Source organism: Leptinotarsa decemlineata, unplaced genomic scaffold (assembly GCF_025532065.1).
Source record: "Leptinotarsa decemlineata unplaced genomic scaffold, Ldec_3_MD MMD2_tig00002974_RagTag_RagTag, whole genome shotgun sequence".
Lineage (NCBI taxonomy): Eukaryota > Metazoa > Arthropoda > Insecta > Coleoptera > Chrysomelidae > Leptinotarsa > Leptinotarsa decemlineata.
Window position 1 is genome coordinate 7,156,864 of NW_027412578.1, and position 17,481 is coordinate 7,174,344.

The window sequence follows — 17,481 nt, forward strand, 5'->3', positions numbered from 1 at the left end:
ATGTAATTCAGGTTATAACTCACTTAGAAAACGTCGAAAAGGGTTTATAATTTGATTGTTATTTAAAATGAACTAAAATCATTTAATGACATGACATGAAAGTAGCTTGGAAGTTGATCGTACTCAATAACAAGCTACAAATAACCTGAACAACCGGACGATGGAAACGGAGGACTACGGAAATTGACAAAAATTGTTTTGGTTAGAACTAAGCATATCTTATATAACTTGCTGCAGAAAACATGTTTCCGTTACTCAATTTCCTTGACTGGAGAAGTCAATTGTTACTTAACATTTCTGAAAAAATTGCCACAGAGGAAAGAATGGCAAATGTTTGGAACTGTTGGAACTTCAAGAAAACGAGCTATGAATATTTTTGAACATCGACCAGGGTACGATTCCAGGCAGTTCTTTGTTGCTCTTTCACACAATCGTTATAAGCAGAAATTGGCAACTCATAGGTATCATTGATGAGTTGACGTCAACATAACGATTAGGAATAGATACAAGATAATCTGTTCTGAGACTTCTTCTGACCCTTATCATCAAATAAGTGGTTCATCTAAATGAAAATGAAATGTTACAATTTAGTGCCAAGAATTTAGTTTTAGTCATCTCCTGTGGAACGTAAATCACGATCCCCTTATTGGTGTTTACTATCTGAGTATTCATTTATGAACAGTCATGAAAACTTTTTCCTTTCGAGCATATTCATTACAACTACTATTATAAATAGTTAAATGTTCATCTCTCCCCATTATTATATTCCAATGAAATTAGGTTATTAAATAATGCTCTACTGAAATGCAGTAAATCAATTACTAAATCATTCATTAATTTGAATATATAGTTTTATAGTTTCATGGCCATTAGAACGGGGAAAATATATTTTTAATGACTTCATTGAAATCGAGATTATTATGCTGCAAATGTTTTGAAATGTATGCTCGTTATAACATTACATTTCTCAAATCATGAAAAAATATCGATGTGCACATACTCTCGAATCAGCTTGGAAAAATTTCATATTTGGTGTTTGGATATATGATACGAAAACCAAAAAAAAAAAGGAATGAACATTGCCAAATCAGTGGTGATATTTTTCAGATTCAAACCAGAATAAAATGTTTCACTGCGGATAATGAATCAAACAAGAGGAATACTTTTTTTCTCAACTGGTACACGAAGTCAACTGATAAATGATCATTTCATCAGTTCGGACTTCCATTGTCTAATATAATATAATTTGATTTGAAATTCCTGAAAAAAAATTTAAAATAACAATCTTCATTAAACAAAAAACTGAAATTACTAGGAAATAACATACAAGCAATAACAAAAAGAAATAAAAAATTGAAATAAAAACACACTTTTGTTTATTTTCCACGATATTTCTTTATTGTTGACTAGATTCGGCTATTAAATTATCTTTATCTTTAAATTATCTTTATCTATTTTATGTTTCCAACTTCAAAGATGTTCGTACATTAATGATTTTTTATCCGAACTGACATGTTCATGGTACCTTGTATCAAAATTTCAACCAGTTTGGCCTGTATATATGACGGGGCATTCACCACATTCTATTCGATATATACCAGATCTCTTCCCTTTGTCTAATTTAGGTTTGGCATTGAATGATCTGTTTCCTAAATTTCCGTTGGATGTGAAGGATGTTTGTAGATTGAATTTTGAGAGATAATTTTTAATATTTTCGAAGATTCTACCGGCATAATTGATACTAACATATTTGTGTTCTAGTCTTGTGGAAATTGAATGAAGTTCTTTCGTTATTAATTTTTGTTGATATTTCATTATAATGCTGTTAACTAGAGTGGTAGGTATTTTGTTATTAACTGCTATTTGTTTAATGATTGCGATTTCATTTCGGAGGTTTTGATCAGAAAGGGATATTGTGAAAGCCCTATGTATCATTGACCTGAATGCAGACAATTTCTGTGAAATCGGGTTAAAAGAGTCAAAAGGTATTGTGCAATCTGTGAATGTGTTTTTTCGGAAAATGTTAAAGTCGAGTTTATCATTGTTTTTGGATATTGTCAGATCTAAAAAATGTATCTCATTGTTCTCTATCGTGTAGACTATTGAGGAATTTCAAGTAATGAGATATTTGTCTAGTTGAAACATCGAAGCCTAATAATATGCCATCTACATATCTAAACCAGAATACAATATGTTCATGGGAAAGAGAGTTATTCAAAATTAGATTATTCTCTAAATTGTTTAGGAAGATATCAGCTAGTAACGGACTTATCGGTGATTTCATCGGTAGGCCTGAATTTTGTACATGAAATGTAACAACATTTAATGTTAGTAGTTAACAGCATTATAATGAAATATCAACAGAAATCAATAATGAAAGAACTTTATTCAATTTCCACAAGATCAGAACACACATATGTTAGTATCAATTATTCCGGTAGAATCTCCGAGAATATTGAAAATTATCTCTCAAAATTCAATCTACAAATATCCTTCACATCCAACGGAAATTTAGGAAACATATTATTCAATGCCAAACCTAACTTAGACAAAGGGAAGAGATCTGGTATATATCGACTAGAATGCAGTGAATGCCCGTCATATATACAAGCCAAACTGGTAGAAATTTTGATACAAGGTACCATGAACATGTCATCAATGTACGAACATCTTCAAAATTCGAAACATAAATTAGATAAAAATAATTAAAATATCCTTCACACATGCAAAAAAGGGAAAATAATGATACTGTTGGAATCTATGAAAATAAACAAGTCAAAGAAAAATCCCAATTCAATTGTCCTCTACGAACAACTTGATCTAAATAATAGTCCTCTCCTGAATCTATAATCCAGTTCCCTCAACCTACATTATATCAAAAGCTTTGTTTTGTTAAGTTCATGGATATTACAGGTATACAAAATGTAGCTACCAAATTATTTATGATAAGATAAGCAACTTATGTATAAATAACTCAGATTTGTTTTGGTGTGATAGCCGAAACTAATCAACAATAAAGAAATATCGTGGAAAATAGACAAAAGTGTTTTTTTGTAGTGTATCCTCAGTGAACATGAATTTCCACAAAATAAGCAAGTCGTCAATCAAAGAAGTAAAAACAGAAATTAAAAATATCATTAACAAAAAATGAAAAAAATAAAATTAAAATTGAAAGATTCAAACCAAGTTATGTCACAACGTTTCGATTGTCAGTATCCACAATCGTCTTCGGGTCGATACTAACAATCGAAACGTCGTGACATAACTTGGTTTGAATATTTCAAATTTTATTATGTTTTTATTTGTTTCATTTTTTGGTAATCATTTTTTAAATTTTTTCTATTTTTAGCTTTTATCAATATTTTTATTTTTTATTTTTTTGGTTATTGCTTGTTATTTCTTGTGATTTTAGTTTTTTGTTTAATAAAAAATTGTTATTTTCGGGTAATCTTTTTAATTTTTTTTTCAGGGATTTCAAATCAATTTATATTATATCAGACAATGGAAGTCCGAACTGATGAAATACACCACGAAACGTTGTCAACTACCTTCAAACAAATGATAAGTGATTACTTTAACAGATACCACTCATAGAAAATGGTTTATCACGTAACGCAGACAATAGTTGATCTATCAAAAAGTAAAAATATTGAATTTTATTCGAAATGATTACCTATTTATCTATGGAAATGATATATTGAAAATGCAAATCACTATTTCGGACGACATCTTTGTCAGCTTTGATGTCATCACTTTATTCACCGAGGTACCCTTCAGAGACGCACCAGGAATATTAAAAAAATATAAACCAGAAGAACATATCATCACCTTGGCTGATCCTTGCATTGAAAACACGTGGGTACTATATCTATAACGATCAATGATAAAAACAAATTAAAGGTCACCAATGGGCTCGCCCATTACTGCCAATCGCTTTATGGAAGAAAATGAAACCAAAGCAGCAACGACAGACTTGAAACCAAAACTCTGGCTAAGATATGACGATGACATTTCCGTGACTTGGTCACATGGGCACCAACGACGTGTATGGAATCCATCCACGGAACAAATTCACGAAAGAAGTTGAAGAAGGTAACCAGCTTCCATTTTTTGATATACCACGCCGTATATCGTAACGCAACTTACACCAATTGATACCTGAACACGCCCAAAAAAAATTTCACTCGATGGCAAAAGCACTAATTATACGCTGAAGGAGACTGGCAGACAAATAATACAGACATCCATCAAGGCAAATATACGAATGAATACTGCTCAGAAAAATTATGAAAGCGCCTTCCAAGATCACACAGAAACAGTAGAAAACCATAGATACACGGGTCATAATAACCATACTACCATATATTGAAGGAATCACAGGCAAAATCAGCAGAATTCTTCGCTAACACAACATAGCAACTTCATTCGTACCAGAATATACAATAAGGTCCATACTCCATAATCCAGAGGATTAGATACCACTGGAGTCCCAAGAAGTTTATGAAGTACCATTTCGAGACTGTGACAAGACTAACATCGGCCAAACCAACAGCCGAATCTACATACGCAAGAATGAACACAAATTATAAGTGAAGAAAAAAGTCACCACGCCTTCTCTCTTTCAACACGTATTGTCTATGGAACAATTTTGAGAAAACAAAATCCCTTGTAAGCAATGAAAACTCCCACTCTCGAACAATCAGAGAGGCTAGATATTGAAAAACGATCTAGTAGTATAATCAAGAGGGATGATGCACACAAATAGCAACATTTTATCACTACACAAAATCAAACAGACCGCCCATGTATTGATGAAGGCTCTATGGGATCCTTGAAGTCTGAATGTGGTTAGCTATATTCATAGTTTTCCTATATGAATTGATGATGAGCAAATACATGGGAACTCTTTGCTTTCAATGAATCTGAGAAAATTAAAAAAACTCAAGTCCACGTGGTTCTTGCTGATATCAATTGATAAAAATGACGTGAAATTAGTTCACTGAAAGCAGTTTTTCCACGTCATACTGAATTGACTGCCTTTAGGTAACCGAATTAGCATCAATAGATGTCCAAGAAGTAAATCTTGAGGCTACGTTGAAGCGTGAATTCATCATCTACGCCTGTGTGAGTCATAGGCGGTAAGTAAATCAACAGACTCTATCATATCCTTTTCTCTTTCGAAAAATGTGGCTAATCTGTGTTTAAGAAAATTGAAAAGTATCGAATAGGATCTATGGATAGCAAAAAAGATGTCATTCTACACATTCTGTTGTTTACTCTCTGAAGTAATTATCACAGGAACATCACAGGTAAAGATGAAGTAAAGTGATGATGCGTCAAGATTTAGTCGTGGTCAACTCCTGATGATGCGTATTTGAATAGCGAAACGCGCGTCATGAAACAATATTTTAGTTCTGGTATGAAAGGAATGTTTTCAGTAGATCTCCGAGAACTTCATTAAGATTCAATTCGAGTTCAGCATATATCAATATCTATATCCCGGTATACCATTCCGTATTATTATTGTCTTTCTTCGCACTCACTTATTCCGATCATGACTGTTCAATTCAGTTTCAGGTGACCACAACTTAGCTATTTCTAATTCGAAATGGGTCAGCCAAGCCCTAATAAAAGGTCCAAGCACAGTTTACGTCCAGAATGGGTCCCCGGTGACTTTCTCGTGTGAAATATCGCCTCTATCTCTGCAATCTGGAGTTCACGGACTTTTCTTCGCCACAAAACCAGTGGTTCGTTGGCTGCATGATGGAAAAGAAGTTTCTTTCGAGGTGAGTGCCGTTCGGCTTATTTTTATTTTCCCGTTGCAGGTTTTTCTTTTGGTCTTGAACTGTAACAATAGTTCTTTGTGAGACGCGGGAATGAAATGAATGTGGGAATGTTCTGGGAACGACGAATAACTTTATCCAGATGTTGAGTTTTTTAATAGCTCTCCGAATAGTTGTGGAATTTTTCAATAGAAAGGCATTCAAGTAGCGCTTCAAATTCGTGAAATAATATTGAATCGATGTGAATTTCGAACTCAGGGTGTTCCGTTCAGGACAGAAATGAGATGCTTTATTCAAATAGGATACATCCTAATATATACAACAATGATAGTAATGTTAACATTAATATACATATAAATACAATAATACAAAAAAGATCTACTTATATTTGTTAATAAGTAGTCTTACCTACGATAATTGAAAATACAAAAAAAAAGAATGAAAGATAAAAAATATCACATAATACCTAAATGGTCTAATACATTTCTTTTGAACAGAATAAGACTGTTAGAAAACTTTACATTTTCAGGTAGACTGTTATACTCAGTAAATCCTTTGAACATTAATGTTTTAGTTTGAATGTTTTTGTTTGATAATTAACATACAAATTATTTTTTATTCCAGTATTATACTGGTGGATTTGATTATTAAAAATCACAAATTTGTAAAAGGTTATGTAGGTACAAGGTTATGTAACATTTTGTAAATAATAATCATCATTAAATATGTAAGCCTACTTTCTGTAGATAACCATTCTAGAGTATTTAACATTAAAGATATATGGGTGTACTCCTGTCACATCTCAAAATAATCCTCATTGCGCGTTTCTGTAGTTTTTGTAGTGTTCTCATTTTGTTCAAATCACTTGTGTATAGAAGAGTGGGACAATATTCAAAATGTGGTTGTATAATTGTCTTATATACAGTTATCCGTGATTGCATAGTTAAGTGTTGGGATACTCTTGTGAAAAAATATAATTTCTTCTAAATTTTTTTCTGTATGTAGGTGAAATAGTTATTCATTGATGGATGATTGTCTGACATGAATCGTAGATATTTGAATTCAGTAATGAGCTCAATTTTATCATTTTATATTTTTATTTCAATTTGATTCAAATCTAATTCTCTGTATTCAAACGGTGTAGTAAGTATCATAGCCTTTGTTTTGTTTACATTCACCTTTAATTTATTAGTTTTTAATTATATAGCAATATTGTGCAATGCTTCATTCATTTTTTTAATAACTTCATCTATATCTTTGTCACTAACCGATACTAGGGCATCATCAGCGAAATAATGTTCATATTCACATTCATTACATTTGCTGATATCATTAATGTAAATTCAGAATAGTAATGGCCCCAAAATACTTCCTTGCGGAACCCCGCGGTCTATGCTTATTGCTGTTGATACAAATTGATTGATTTTGGTTACCTGCTTTCTTTCTGTCAGGTAATCACTGATCCAATCAAGTACTTTTCCTTTAATGCCATATTTTTTCAATTTTTCAATTAATATTTCACGATTAACCGTTTCAAACGAACGTTTGGTATGATTTTTCATTGAAAAATAGAGATGAATAAATTGATCACTAAAAGAAAATCTTTCCACTATTATGGCAAAGGCAAATAATGGAAAGTCGATAATTTTTTCAATCGACAAGGAAGAATTTGAAAGAGATTACTAGGGCAAGATGCAGAAATCTATTCTTCTATCCTGCTACAGACAGTAATAAAAAAATACTCTTTGTTTGTGTAGATCGGTCCAGGGCTCTCAATACTGTGGAGTAATCAGATTTCTGCAAGAAATCATAAACAATAAAGTTGAATGAAATCAATGCAGAGTAGAAATCGAAAATATATTTCAAATAATGAAGGTGAAAACATGGCGTATGAAACCATTTGAGTTGAGCATGCACATTTAAATAACAACAAGAGTTTGGTGTCAGATGACTCAGGAGGAGTTTATGAATTGTCTTGTGATTCATGTACGATGTTTTACATAGATAAAACTGAAAAATGATTCAAAGTTCACATTAGAGAACATGAAGATATTTCACAGAATATAAGTACCTACTCATCTCCCCACAGAGGAACATGAGTAAAATTGAAATGAATAGAGGTTACAATGAAATAAAATGAAATACAAGCAACTATTGAAAATTGGACAAAAAAATTATGATGATGACTGCGCTAGTCATTACCAGAAGACGATTTTGAATACTTACAATCGAACTGTGTCTAAGTAACTTGGTTTTAAATCTTCCAATTTCCATTTCCATTTGTTACTGTTCAATTTTCAAATGTTCCTTGTATTCATTTCATTTAATTCTATTGAAATTCCATTCCTGGGTTTTTGTGCTCAATATAACCATCATTTTCAGCTGATCTTTAAAATTTTATTGATTCTTTCAGCGTTTTTAAATCCTTTCATATCATATTAGACAAACAACTGATAGCAGAAAAACCTGCAGAAGATTAAACTAATTATGTTTGATTTATATGCCATTCAACATATTATTATGTTTAGTTTTGAGTTTTGTGTATATGTATTTTAGTATTTTTCAAGTACAGATAATGAAATTGTGAAACAACAAAAATCAATTGGCGCTCCGGGGCGACTTCATTGATTCCAGTGCCGCATTTGCTTTTCCAGCTGCAGGAAAACCCGGAAAAACCTGCAGTACCACATCATCTGAAGATCTCGATCTACCAATGTCCTCTCTTTCATAAAACAAAATGTAGGATGTCTCCAGATGCTCCAATAAAGTCAAAACATTGCCAGAACACTTCGTGACACGACTATCATCAAACTTAACCAGTCCGTTTCGTCTCTGACCAAGGCGTAATAGTGACCAGATTCAACGCCAGAACCAAAGTGAACAATGACTGCATGAATATCATGATAGTGGTCTGCTAGATTGGAGTGTACATCTATTTAGAACTTTCGTAAGACTTTGGTGCATCCGTCAGAGGTTGAGTCATGTTTGAAGATCATCAGTGTCATTATTAGATTGACAAGCTCTACTTGTTTTTTTGTAATAGTCAGTTAGTTTGGCCCTTGTTTGGCAATACATTTGATCATCACCCGCTACAAGATCCATTTTCAGAAGATTTGACAATAAGCCTTGCACGGACTGGTTATCAGTTATAGGAAACGCTAATTGAAATTCCAGAAAAACACATAAGTTTTTCCTACCTCTTGAACATTTACTACAAAGTGAACAAGTGAGGATTTTTCCAGCGAAAAATCATTCATTCATTCTTTTCAATAGCTCTTCCATTAAAAAAGTCCATTCAGGACTTCATGGTTAAAACACTACATCATTATTTCATAGAGTATTGAATCATATCTGAAATTACACGACAGATGTCAAAAGACCTTTGGAGTCTGTCTAAGAAATTGAGAATTGAAAATAATCAGCAAAGAGCAGCGTATAGACTCAAATGTTGTCCATTTCTGAAGACGGGGCAGATTTTGGCCCCCGAAAAATTAGTATTGTTTTTTGGGAAAGAAAGTTTTTGGCTTTCTACTACTCCATCTTGAAACAACAAAAGGATGAGAGAATCTTCCAAAGAAAGGAAGGAAGTAATCAAATTGAAAATAAGTAACTCTATACATGGATGAGTATATCATGCAAAGAAGTAACTTTCAGACACAAATTGAAAGTCTTCCTGAAACAGCTACTTTTATGTAAACATTGAATTACACGAAAGAAAAAATTTTTTTCGAAACAAATACTTATATATGAACACTGAATTATACAGAAGAGACTTTTCTCTACTCAGTTTGTATTTGAAACATTCGTTGTGGAATAAAAATCAGATATTATTCACATGAGTTCTACTTTAAATAAACGGTAACAAATTGAACTTACATGGAGTACTGTCATCCTCACTGGTATACATCGATGTTTCGCCTTAAGACACTTGCCCCAAGGCTCTTCAGTACCAAATTGGATAACATTATAGAAAATACACACAATTCATTCATGAATTTCTCTTGATAAAGTCAATAGAGGATTTTCTCAACGATATCATCAAATAGAAACTTTACGGGAAAACTTTCGAAAAAAAAACTATAATAATTAGAGTTTTTTATGTCACGGAACAAGCTTGATCTGCTTATGTCATCGATGACATCGTGAAAATTTTCATGGAGTAGTAGAAAGCCAAAAACTTCTTTGCATGATCTACACATCCACGTATAGAGTTACTTATTTTCAAATTGATTACTTCCTTTCTTTCTTTAGAAGATTCCCTCATCCTTTTTTTGTATCAAGATGGAGTAGTAGGAAGCCAAAAACTTCCTTTTCCAAAAATTAATCACTCTTTAAAATATAACCCCTTCAATTCAAATAAGATTCCTCTTGGCTGGGATTAAATCAAATAGGTGAATGAATGTCATTACGATGTCATCTATGACATAAGCAGATCAAGCTTATTCCGTGACATTAAAAATCGTAATTCATGAATGAATTGTGTGTATTTTCTATAATTTTATCCAATTACGTACTAAAGAGCCTTGGGGCAAGTGTCTTGAGGCGAAACATCGATGTATACCACTGAGGATGACAGTGTTCCATGTAAGTGCAATTTGTTACCATTCATTCATAATAGAACTCATGTGAATGATATCTGACTTTCATTCCACAACGAATGTTTGAAATACAAACAGAGTAGAGAAAAGTATCTTCTGTATGATTCCGTGTTCAAGTAGAAGTATTTGTTTCGAAAGATTTTATTCTTTCATGAAATTCAATGTTTATATGGAAGTAGCTGTTTCAGGAGGATTTTCTTTCAGTATGTGTCTGAAAGTTACTTCTTTGCATGATCTACACATTCATGTATACACTTCATGTTACTTATTTTCGAATTGATTACTTTCTTCCTTCCTTTGGAAGATTCCCTCATCCTTTTTTTGTATCGAAATGGAGTAGTAGAAAGCCAAACACTTTCTTTCTCAATAATTGATCATTCCTTAAAATATAACCCCTTCAATTCAAATAAGTATCGTATAATTTCTTGATTATTCTTTGAAAAGCATAATTATTGAATATTACAAGTTATAAATTATTTTTCCTGTGAGGAATACTTTGAATTCAAGCAGTAACTTATTGTGAGGTGGAAAATTTGCACTTTCTACACTTGTATGAAGTTCTGCGATAATCATTATTTGTGAAATTGAATATCCTAATTTCGCAAACAACAACATAGTTATTTCATGAACTTTCGGAGCCCCATTCGGGATATGAACAAGAAAACATATTTCAACAAACATATCACATCCAATTGTTTTCGGATTATTCATCCTGTTTCCAATGCTAAAATCCTCAATTCCGTTTTCTCTCCATGTCTGCAACCCTGCAAATACATATATATTCTAATTCCGCTTTCTCCAATTCCAGTTCTCAAAGGAAACTGCAGCCGTCGAGACGGAATACAGGAATAAGGATCAAAGGATATTAAGCAAAATTCATCTTTCATCGGTATCGTGGAAAGACAGCGGACAATATACCTGTATGCAGCCGTCAGTGAAACCAGACAGCGTTAAGCTTATTGTAGTCGAAGGTATTGTATACTGCCTCAAAATTATTGTATTGATTTGTTTGAGTAGGGATATTGAGAGGAAGCCTCATCGAATTCTTTAATATCTATATCGAGGAAACGAATCAATAAGGCTCTAATGCGTTTCTTTAATAACGACACGTTTGTTTTGGGTGCTTTCCCAAGCGAAAAAACTGAATAATAAAGGAGAGTGGAATTCAAAAGGATCGAGTGAATTGTTTTTGAGTTCATTCAAAACGTTCCAAACATTGTTACAGACCGGTTTCAACAAGTTCAACATAAAAGCTCCTTCTTCCTTTTTTAATGGTATTTGCTTACCTTACGGCCCAGTTCATGCCTCGATGGTTCATCATAACCATCGAGCTGTTTCTTCTTCTCATTTTGAAATTTTTTTCTTCAATTCAGGTACATTTCGTTCAATATGATTCCTCCAGTGATAGTTTCAGTTAGGCAACTTAATGCCTGTCTTCTGAAAAGTACCATTTGAAGAATCATATTCCTATTCTAACAATATATCGTGGAGCAGAGATAAGCTAAGTGTTACATAAAATGTGTCCAATTTTCTTGTTTTATACACATCTTGGGCTGTCATAATATTTGGATATGAGAAGAGTGGAACAATTGATAGAATAATGTTCCTGTTTGAAACAGGCGTATAGTTCTCAACCTATGGTTGTTTTGTGAGCGTTAGTAATTATTAGGAGAGTATTGTTTACTTAGAGTCTATTGAAAATGTTTTAATTTTCCATTGAAAAATGTTTTACTTTTTTTTTAATCTTATGGCACTTTTTAGTTCTTTTATATTATTTGGGAGAAGGTTATATAAATAACATTCAAACTGAATCCGCGGTTGCAACTACTCCCCAAATTTGTCTAAAAATAAGAATTTTTTGTAATTATCCAACATTACCATTTTCTAAATCTGATTTTTTTCAAATTCTATTCCAGGTGAACATTCCGAAGCCATGCAAAGCGACTTTCCTGTCCAACTTACCAGTAGCAGCCATGTAAACCGAGCATCTTGGTTTATCTTAATAGTGATAATACTGAATTCATTGTAATTATTTCAGAATATACATATTTTTACAACCCTGTATTTTTATTCAATTTGTTTCTTACATAGTGACTCTAGGTTCATACAATAAAAAACGATAATAATAATAATAATAGTCTTAGTCTACCGCAGTCGCGTGATGGGTAAAGAGGTTCCTGACACAAGGTGCAGGGCCTGCCGCGAGGCGCCCGAAACCGTAATGCACTTGCTATCAGCATGTCCAGCATATGCGGTCTCGGCCTATATCCATCGACATAACGCGGCCCTGAGAGTGCTATATTACCATCTACGGCACTCTTACGGTATTGACGAGACACCGGTGTTGCCCTACGCTCCGGGGGATATTGAATCCGCTGTGGGGAACGAGAAGTGCCGAATTTATTGGAATTATTCATTTCCCACCCTCAAGCTCATACAAGCTAATGAGCCTGATGTAGTCCTTCTCGACCACCAGACCAAAACGATATTTGTCGTGGAGTTTTCAGCTCCTGGCGAGACGAATATCGCCAGAAAAGAGGAGGAAAAACGGATAAAATATCGAGATTTTCTCATCGAACTCCTCAGACTCTATCCTGATCACTCCGTCAAGATGGTTGTTCTGATTTTGGAGTCCTTGGTGGAATGATGTCCTCTCTACTCTCGAATCTTAAAATCATACCGGCTTACCGCACTGAGGCAGAAATCTTACCCGTACAGATGTAGAAGGCTGTCATTCTTGGCTCACTGCGCTTGTTCAGGGCACATGATTCTCGGACCCAATGATCACTTACCACACGGTGTGGGGAGTGGTCATTGGTTGATAATGCTGGCGCGCCCTCCCGAATGTATCGGGGCTTCGGGGGATAGGGTCTAAGCAGAGCACAGTACAGTGAAAAAAAAATAACTCGACTTTAAAGTTAAATAATGAGACTGATGGCGAAGTCTATCTGATGCTATTCTACTTAACAATCAGAGGGGCTTCCGCCCCAATGGAGATTTATTATAGTGAATCAGATGATTGAGTTATGGTTGACTGCTTCATCATCAGAGATATTACATAAATATGAAAATATGAAAGATTATATGATTTGAAGAATACAATTATTTCAGTAATTAAGAGTCCATACCTATGAGAAATGTTTGAAAGAGAAGCAACATTTTATATTATGCAATGTGTTGATTGGTGTCGGAGTTTATCCTGTTGATTTTCATTATTTGAATTCTTCAATATTATACAGTTTGAACCCTTCTCATGACACATTGTACATACGCATTGCATCAAAGAACAATTACCTATGAAAAATGTCTGTTCTATGCTGAGGGATGGCGAATGTAGACTTGTTTCTGACATTTGTTGAATGCATTTGAGATTCAGGGGTGAAACAATGTATCAGGCCTGGTAGGTCAGCATAATTTAAAATGTTTTTGAAATAGATTTTAAAAACAGATTTAAAAACAGTTTATGAGAAATGGTTTCATATTACCCCATCCCAACAACTGTTTTGTAAATTTCAAACTCATATTTCATGAACAATTGTTAAGCGTGGACAGCAACTAAAGTTACAATAATTGACGTTTCTCCAAACAAGTGACCCACATAGGGTACGTTTCAATTTCAAATTGAAAATATACCGATTACTCCAGTCTCAGTGTTTCGAAAGCTCTGCTCACCATACTTTTGATGTACGAGAATCTATGATGAGTCCTGAATTTTCAGCTGAATTACATAGCTGTATCCGAGCTCTCCATACTGAAATTCAGATACAACTGTGTATCATCTGCATAAGCATGCACGTCACAACATGCCACCTCATTCAAAATATATGTAGTGTATATAGTGAAAAGCCATGGGTCTAAAATGAACCCCTGAGGAACTCCTGAGAATACATCTGTAGTAGATGAATATTGTACAAATACCAACATTCTTTGGCGTCGTTTTATTAAACAATTTCATATCAAAAATGTTGATTGAAGATTGAGCCCGTAATACCTTAATTCGGCATAAAGTAATTCCTTACCGATCGTGTTGATTGCTTTGGAGAAGTTGAGTAATACTGAAGCAGTTTATGAATTCTGTTTATTCTGTTTCAGTACTTCAATCAGGTCTAAAGCCACATCGACAATGGATGTATATAGTTTCAGTAGCTTTCTACATCATTTCACCTTCTTCTGAAATGTGTCATCATTGGCAACTAATATAGTAGCCAGTACAGTTACATGTAATCACTCTTATATATTTATTTTTGTGTAGCAATTCTCCATATTGGGATGGATTCTTCTGTTGTCGGTTTTGGTACATTAGTGTCTCTCTACTTAGAGCAACGAATCAATAACACATGCATCATCAGTTTTTGATATGATAAAACACATTTTTCCGAAGTGAAAAACGAAAACAAAACAGTTTGTGTTCCATCAGAGAGATAGGGACAGAGAGAGAGGGAGACAAAGAAAGCTCTTGTTTGGATGATATACCACTGACAAAACTGTCACCTTGTGTGCAAGACTGGCGACATTTGCGCTTCTAGAAAGGGTTTTACAGGAAAGAGAATATTCGTCGAGAACCCTTTGCGAGAGAGTTTTGGTAGTGGACCTACTCGAACGTTTCTTGTAACTGAAAACGGCAAAAAATACTAGATGGACTATTTCTTCTAATGGCATAACATTGTCCTTGTTACAAACCAAGTGCTAGCAGAGGCGTTCCTCAGCAATATGGTTGTCAGGAATTGAGCTGCATTCGAATGAAAGACGAAATTTTGAGTCAGGACTGTAGCAGGAATTAATAAAATCACTCCAAGTTCAAAAACCGGTACGACCCCACTTCACCCAAATCCAGATGGATGAAAAGATTGTTCATCTTTCGACGGAGGAAATAGGGGCCTCCTTCGACAGAGTGTCGGTGCCTTCTATATCTGGAGGGGTCGTCTACAACATAATCCATAGCTTCCCTAACTAACAGGACACTTGTCTAAATTCACAGATGAGCCTGTATTTGTTGTTCAAGAAGATGAAAGCCTTGGTCAGTTGTATCCAGCTAACACCAAGGAGTAAAGCACTGATAGCTCACATTGAAAGACCTGTCCTTCATGATGGTAATGATCCTCCCAGATGTTTGAACTGGAGGCGAATAATGATACTACAAATAATATAATGATGATTGCCTTCAATTCTCACATAATTTGTACAAATCGTATTTGATACCACGAGATAATAAACATGAGAAAAGAGCGCATTTCACTTAATTTGGAGACTAGGCCTCCGCTTAAATGTTCTTTCAAGTGACGAGTTGCCTGAAATGGATAAGTTGAAAAGAAGGACAATGCGATGTCGCGCACCGTGGCGCGAGTTGTCAGCTGTTTGATGATATTTTGACTGTCAACTGTTTCATTTTACGTCAGTGTAGCCAATTTAGCTTTAGGGGGTGTCTGACCAGATACAACCAAACATACTGTTTCTGTTCAGATTGGTCCTTTATGCATGGAACATGCAAATATTGATAGGTCAAAACGCTAGTACCCTATCTTTCGAAAAAAAGAAGAAGAAAAGGAATTGTTTTCTGATCAGTTAGGATGATATATTTCGCGAAAACGACAGGTGTCTGCCCTACAGGTGTTTCTGGTTTTGTTCGGCTGACGAATCCTGAATTTATTAAATGATCCTTAGTGAATATTTCGTTCTCCATCTTATTATATTATCAACCACTACGTCCTGGCTTTTGATAGAGGCCTATATTGAACATTTCAGACATTTTGGTGTATAAATACTTTGTACCACGCCAACGCCTTCTTTGCTACAAGTTGAAACCCTTCACAGAAGATGAGTTTTCCTACTTTTCTTTTCATTTCTCCCTTGCTAACGACAATATAGGACAGATTCTATGAGAAAACAAAAAACATTTATAGGGTTTTCTGATTTTCCTGTTTTCCTGGAATGTATAATTTGGCAGATGAAAGCACTTTCACGAATTGTGGGATATTCAACCGAAATAACGAACACATTTGGAGCATAAACAACCCCAGGATTACCGAGAAATTTGACCTAAAGTGCGATTTAGTTATAATGTGTGGGCAGGAATTCACAAAAATAGAATTTTGGGTCCTCATTTATTCGACAGAATACTGAATGAAAAAACCTATTGGCAGTTTTCAACGTGGATTTTCGGAAACTATTTGGATGATCTACCTTTGGCTAACTATAACAACATCTGGTTTTAACATGATGGTGCTCCACCGCAGACTACCAGACGAGTATCTGATTACCTGACTGAACGGATTGGTGATAAATGGATAGGGAGTAATGGGCCGGTGAAGTGGCGAGCAAAGTCTCCAGACTAAAGTGTTATGCATACATTCTTATGGAGTACACAGAAAGTTCATGGTCAGAGGGAATATCAAAATATTGAGAACCTTCAACACAGCATTGTTGTGTTATATAAACAGGGACAGCATTTTGAGCATTTGCTGTGATTTAGTTTTGTCTTTACATTTTAGTTAATTATTGTTATTTGTTCATTGAACAGGACACATTGTCTAATTTACCTCATACTTGAACATAGTTCGATGTGGTTGTCGTCTTTCGGGATACAAGTTTAAATACATTTCCGATGTCGCAACACTGTCTCAATCGTATTTTTAATGAATTTGTATCATATCTCTTTTTTCTTCATTCGTGAAAGCCATTTTCTACCAAAAACTCAATGACTTGTACAATAACAAAATGTCATTGAGTGTAACAATTTGAAAGTCAAATTCAGAAACATTAACGTCAAAGCTTATTATGATAAGAATAGATTTTTTTCAATATCTCAAATTTTTCGAAAAAGAATGATAACCTATGATACATCATCGAGAAGGTAAAATCTGGTTCTATTCAAAACAGAAAGAAACCAATGTACCGCTTGTAATAAAAACTACAGTTGATAATGTTGGCCGGAAGACGAAACGTCGAATAGCAAATCAGATAACACCAATATGCAGCAGAGAAAAAGTGGTATCGTGAAAGTGCGATTCATTTTCAAATCCTTCGAAAATCAAAGCCAGAAAAAATAAAAAAACATTTCCCGAAATTTCCGTTTTCTTACAGATATCTCCGCATATACTCCG

At 34.2% G+C, this 17,481-nt stretch overlaps 1 protein-coding gene across 6 annotated transcripts in view; it reads left to right on the forward strand.

Annotated features, from left to right (window-relative positions):
• Positions 1-12,438, forward strand: part of LOC111502419 (uncharacterized) — an 89,603-nt gene extending 77,165 nt beyond the window's left edge. For all 6 annotated transcript variants that reach the window (XM_023156497.2, XM_023156495.2, XM_023156498.2 and 3 more), the window contains exons 5-7: positions 5,572-5,786; positions 11,190-11,352; positions 12,298-12,438. In XM_023156497.2, the coding sequence (XP_023012265.2) occupies positions 5,572-5,786; positions 11,190-11,352; positions 12,298-12,410 (491 nt within the window). In that variant the 3' untranslated portion in view covers positions 12,411-12,438. The remainder of the gene's footprint in view (positions 1-5,571; positions 5,787-11,189; positions 11,353-12,297) is intronic.
• The last annotated feature ends 5,043 nt before the right edge of the window (positions 12,439-17,481 follow it).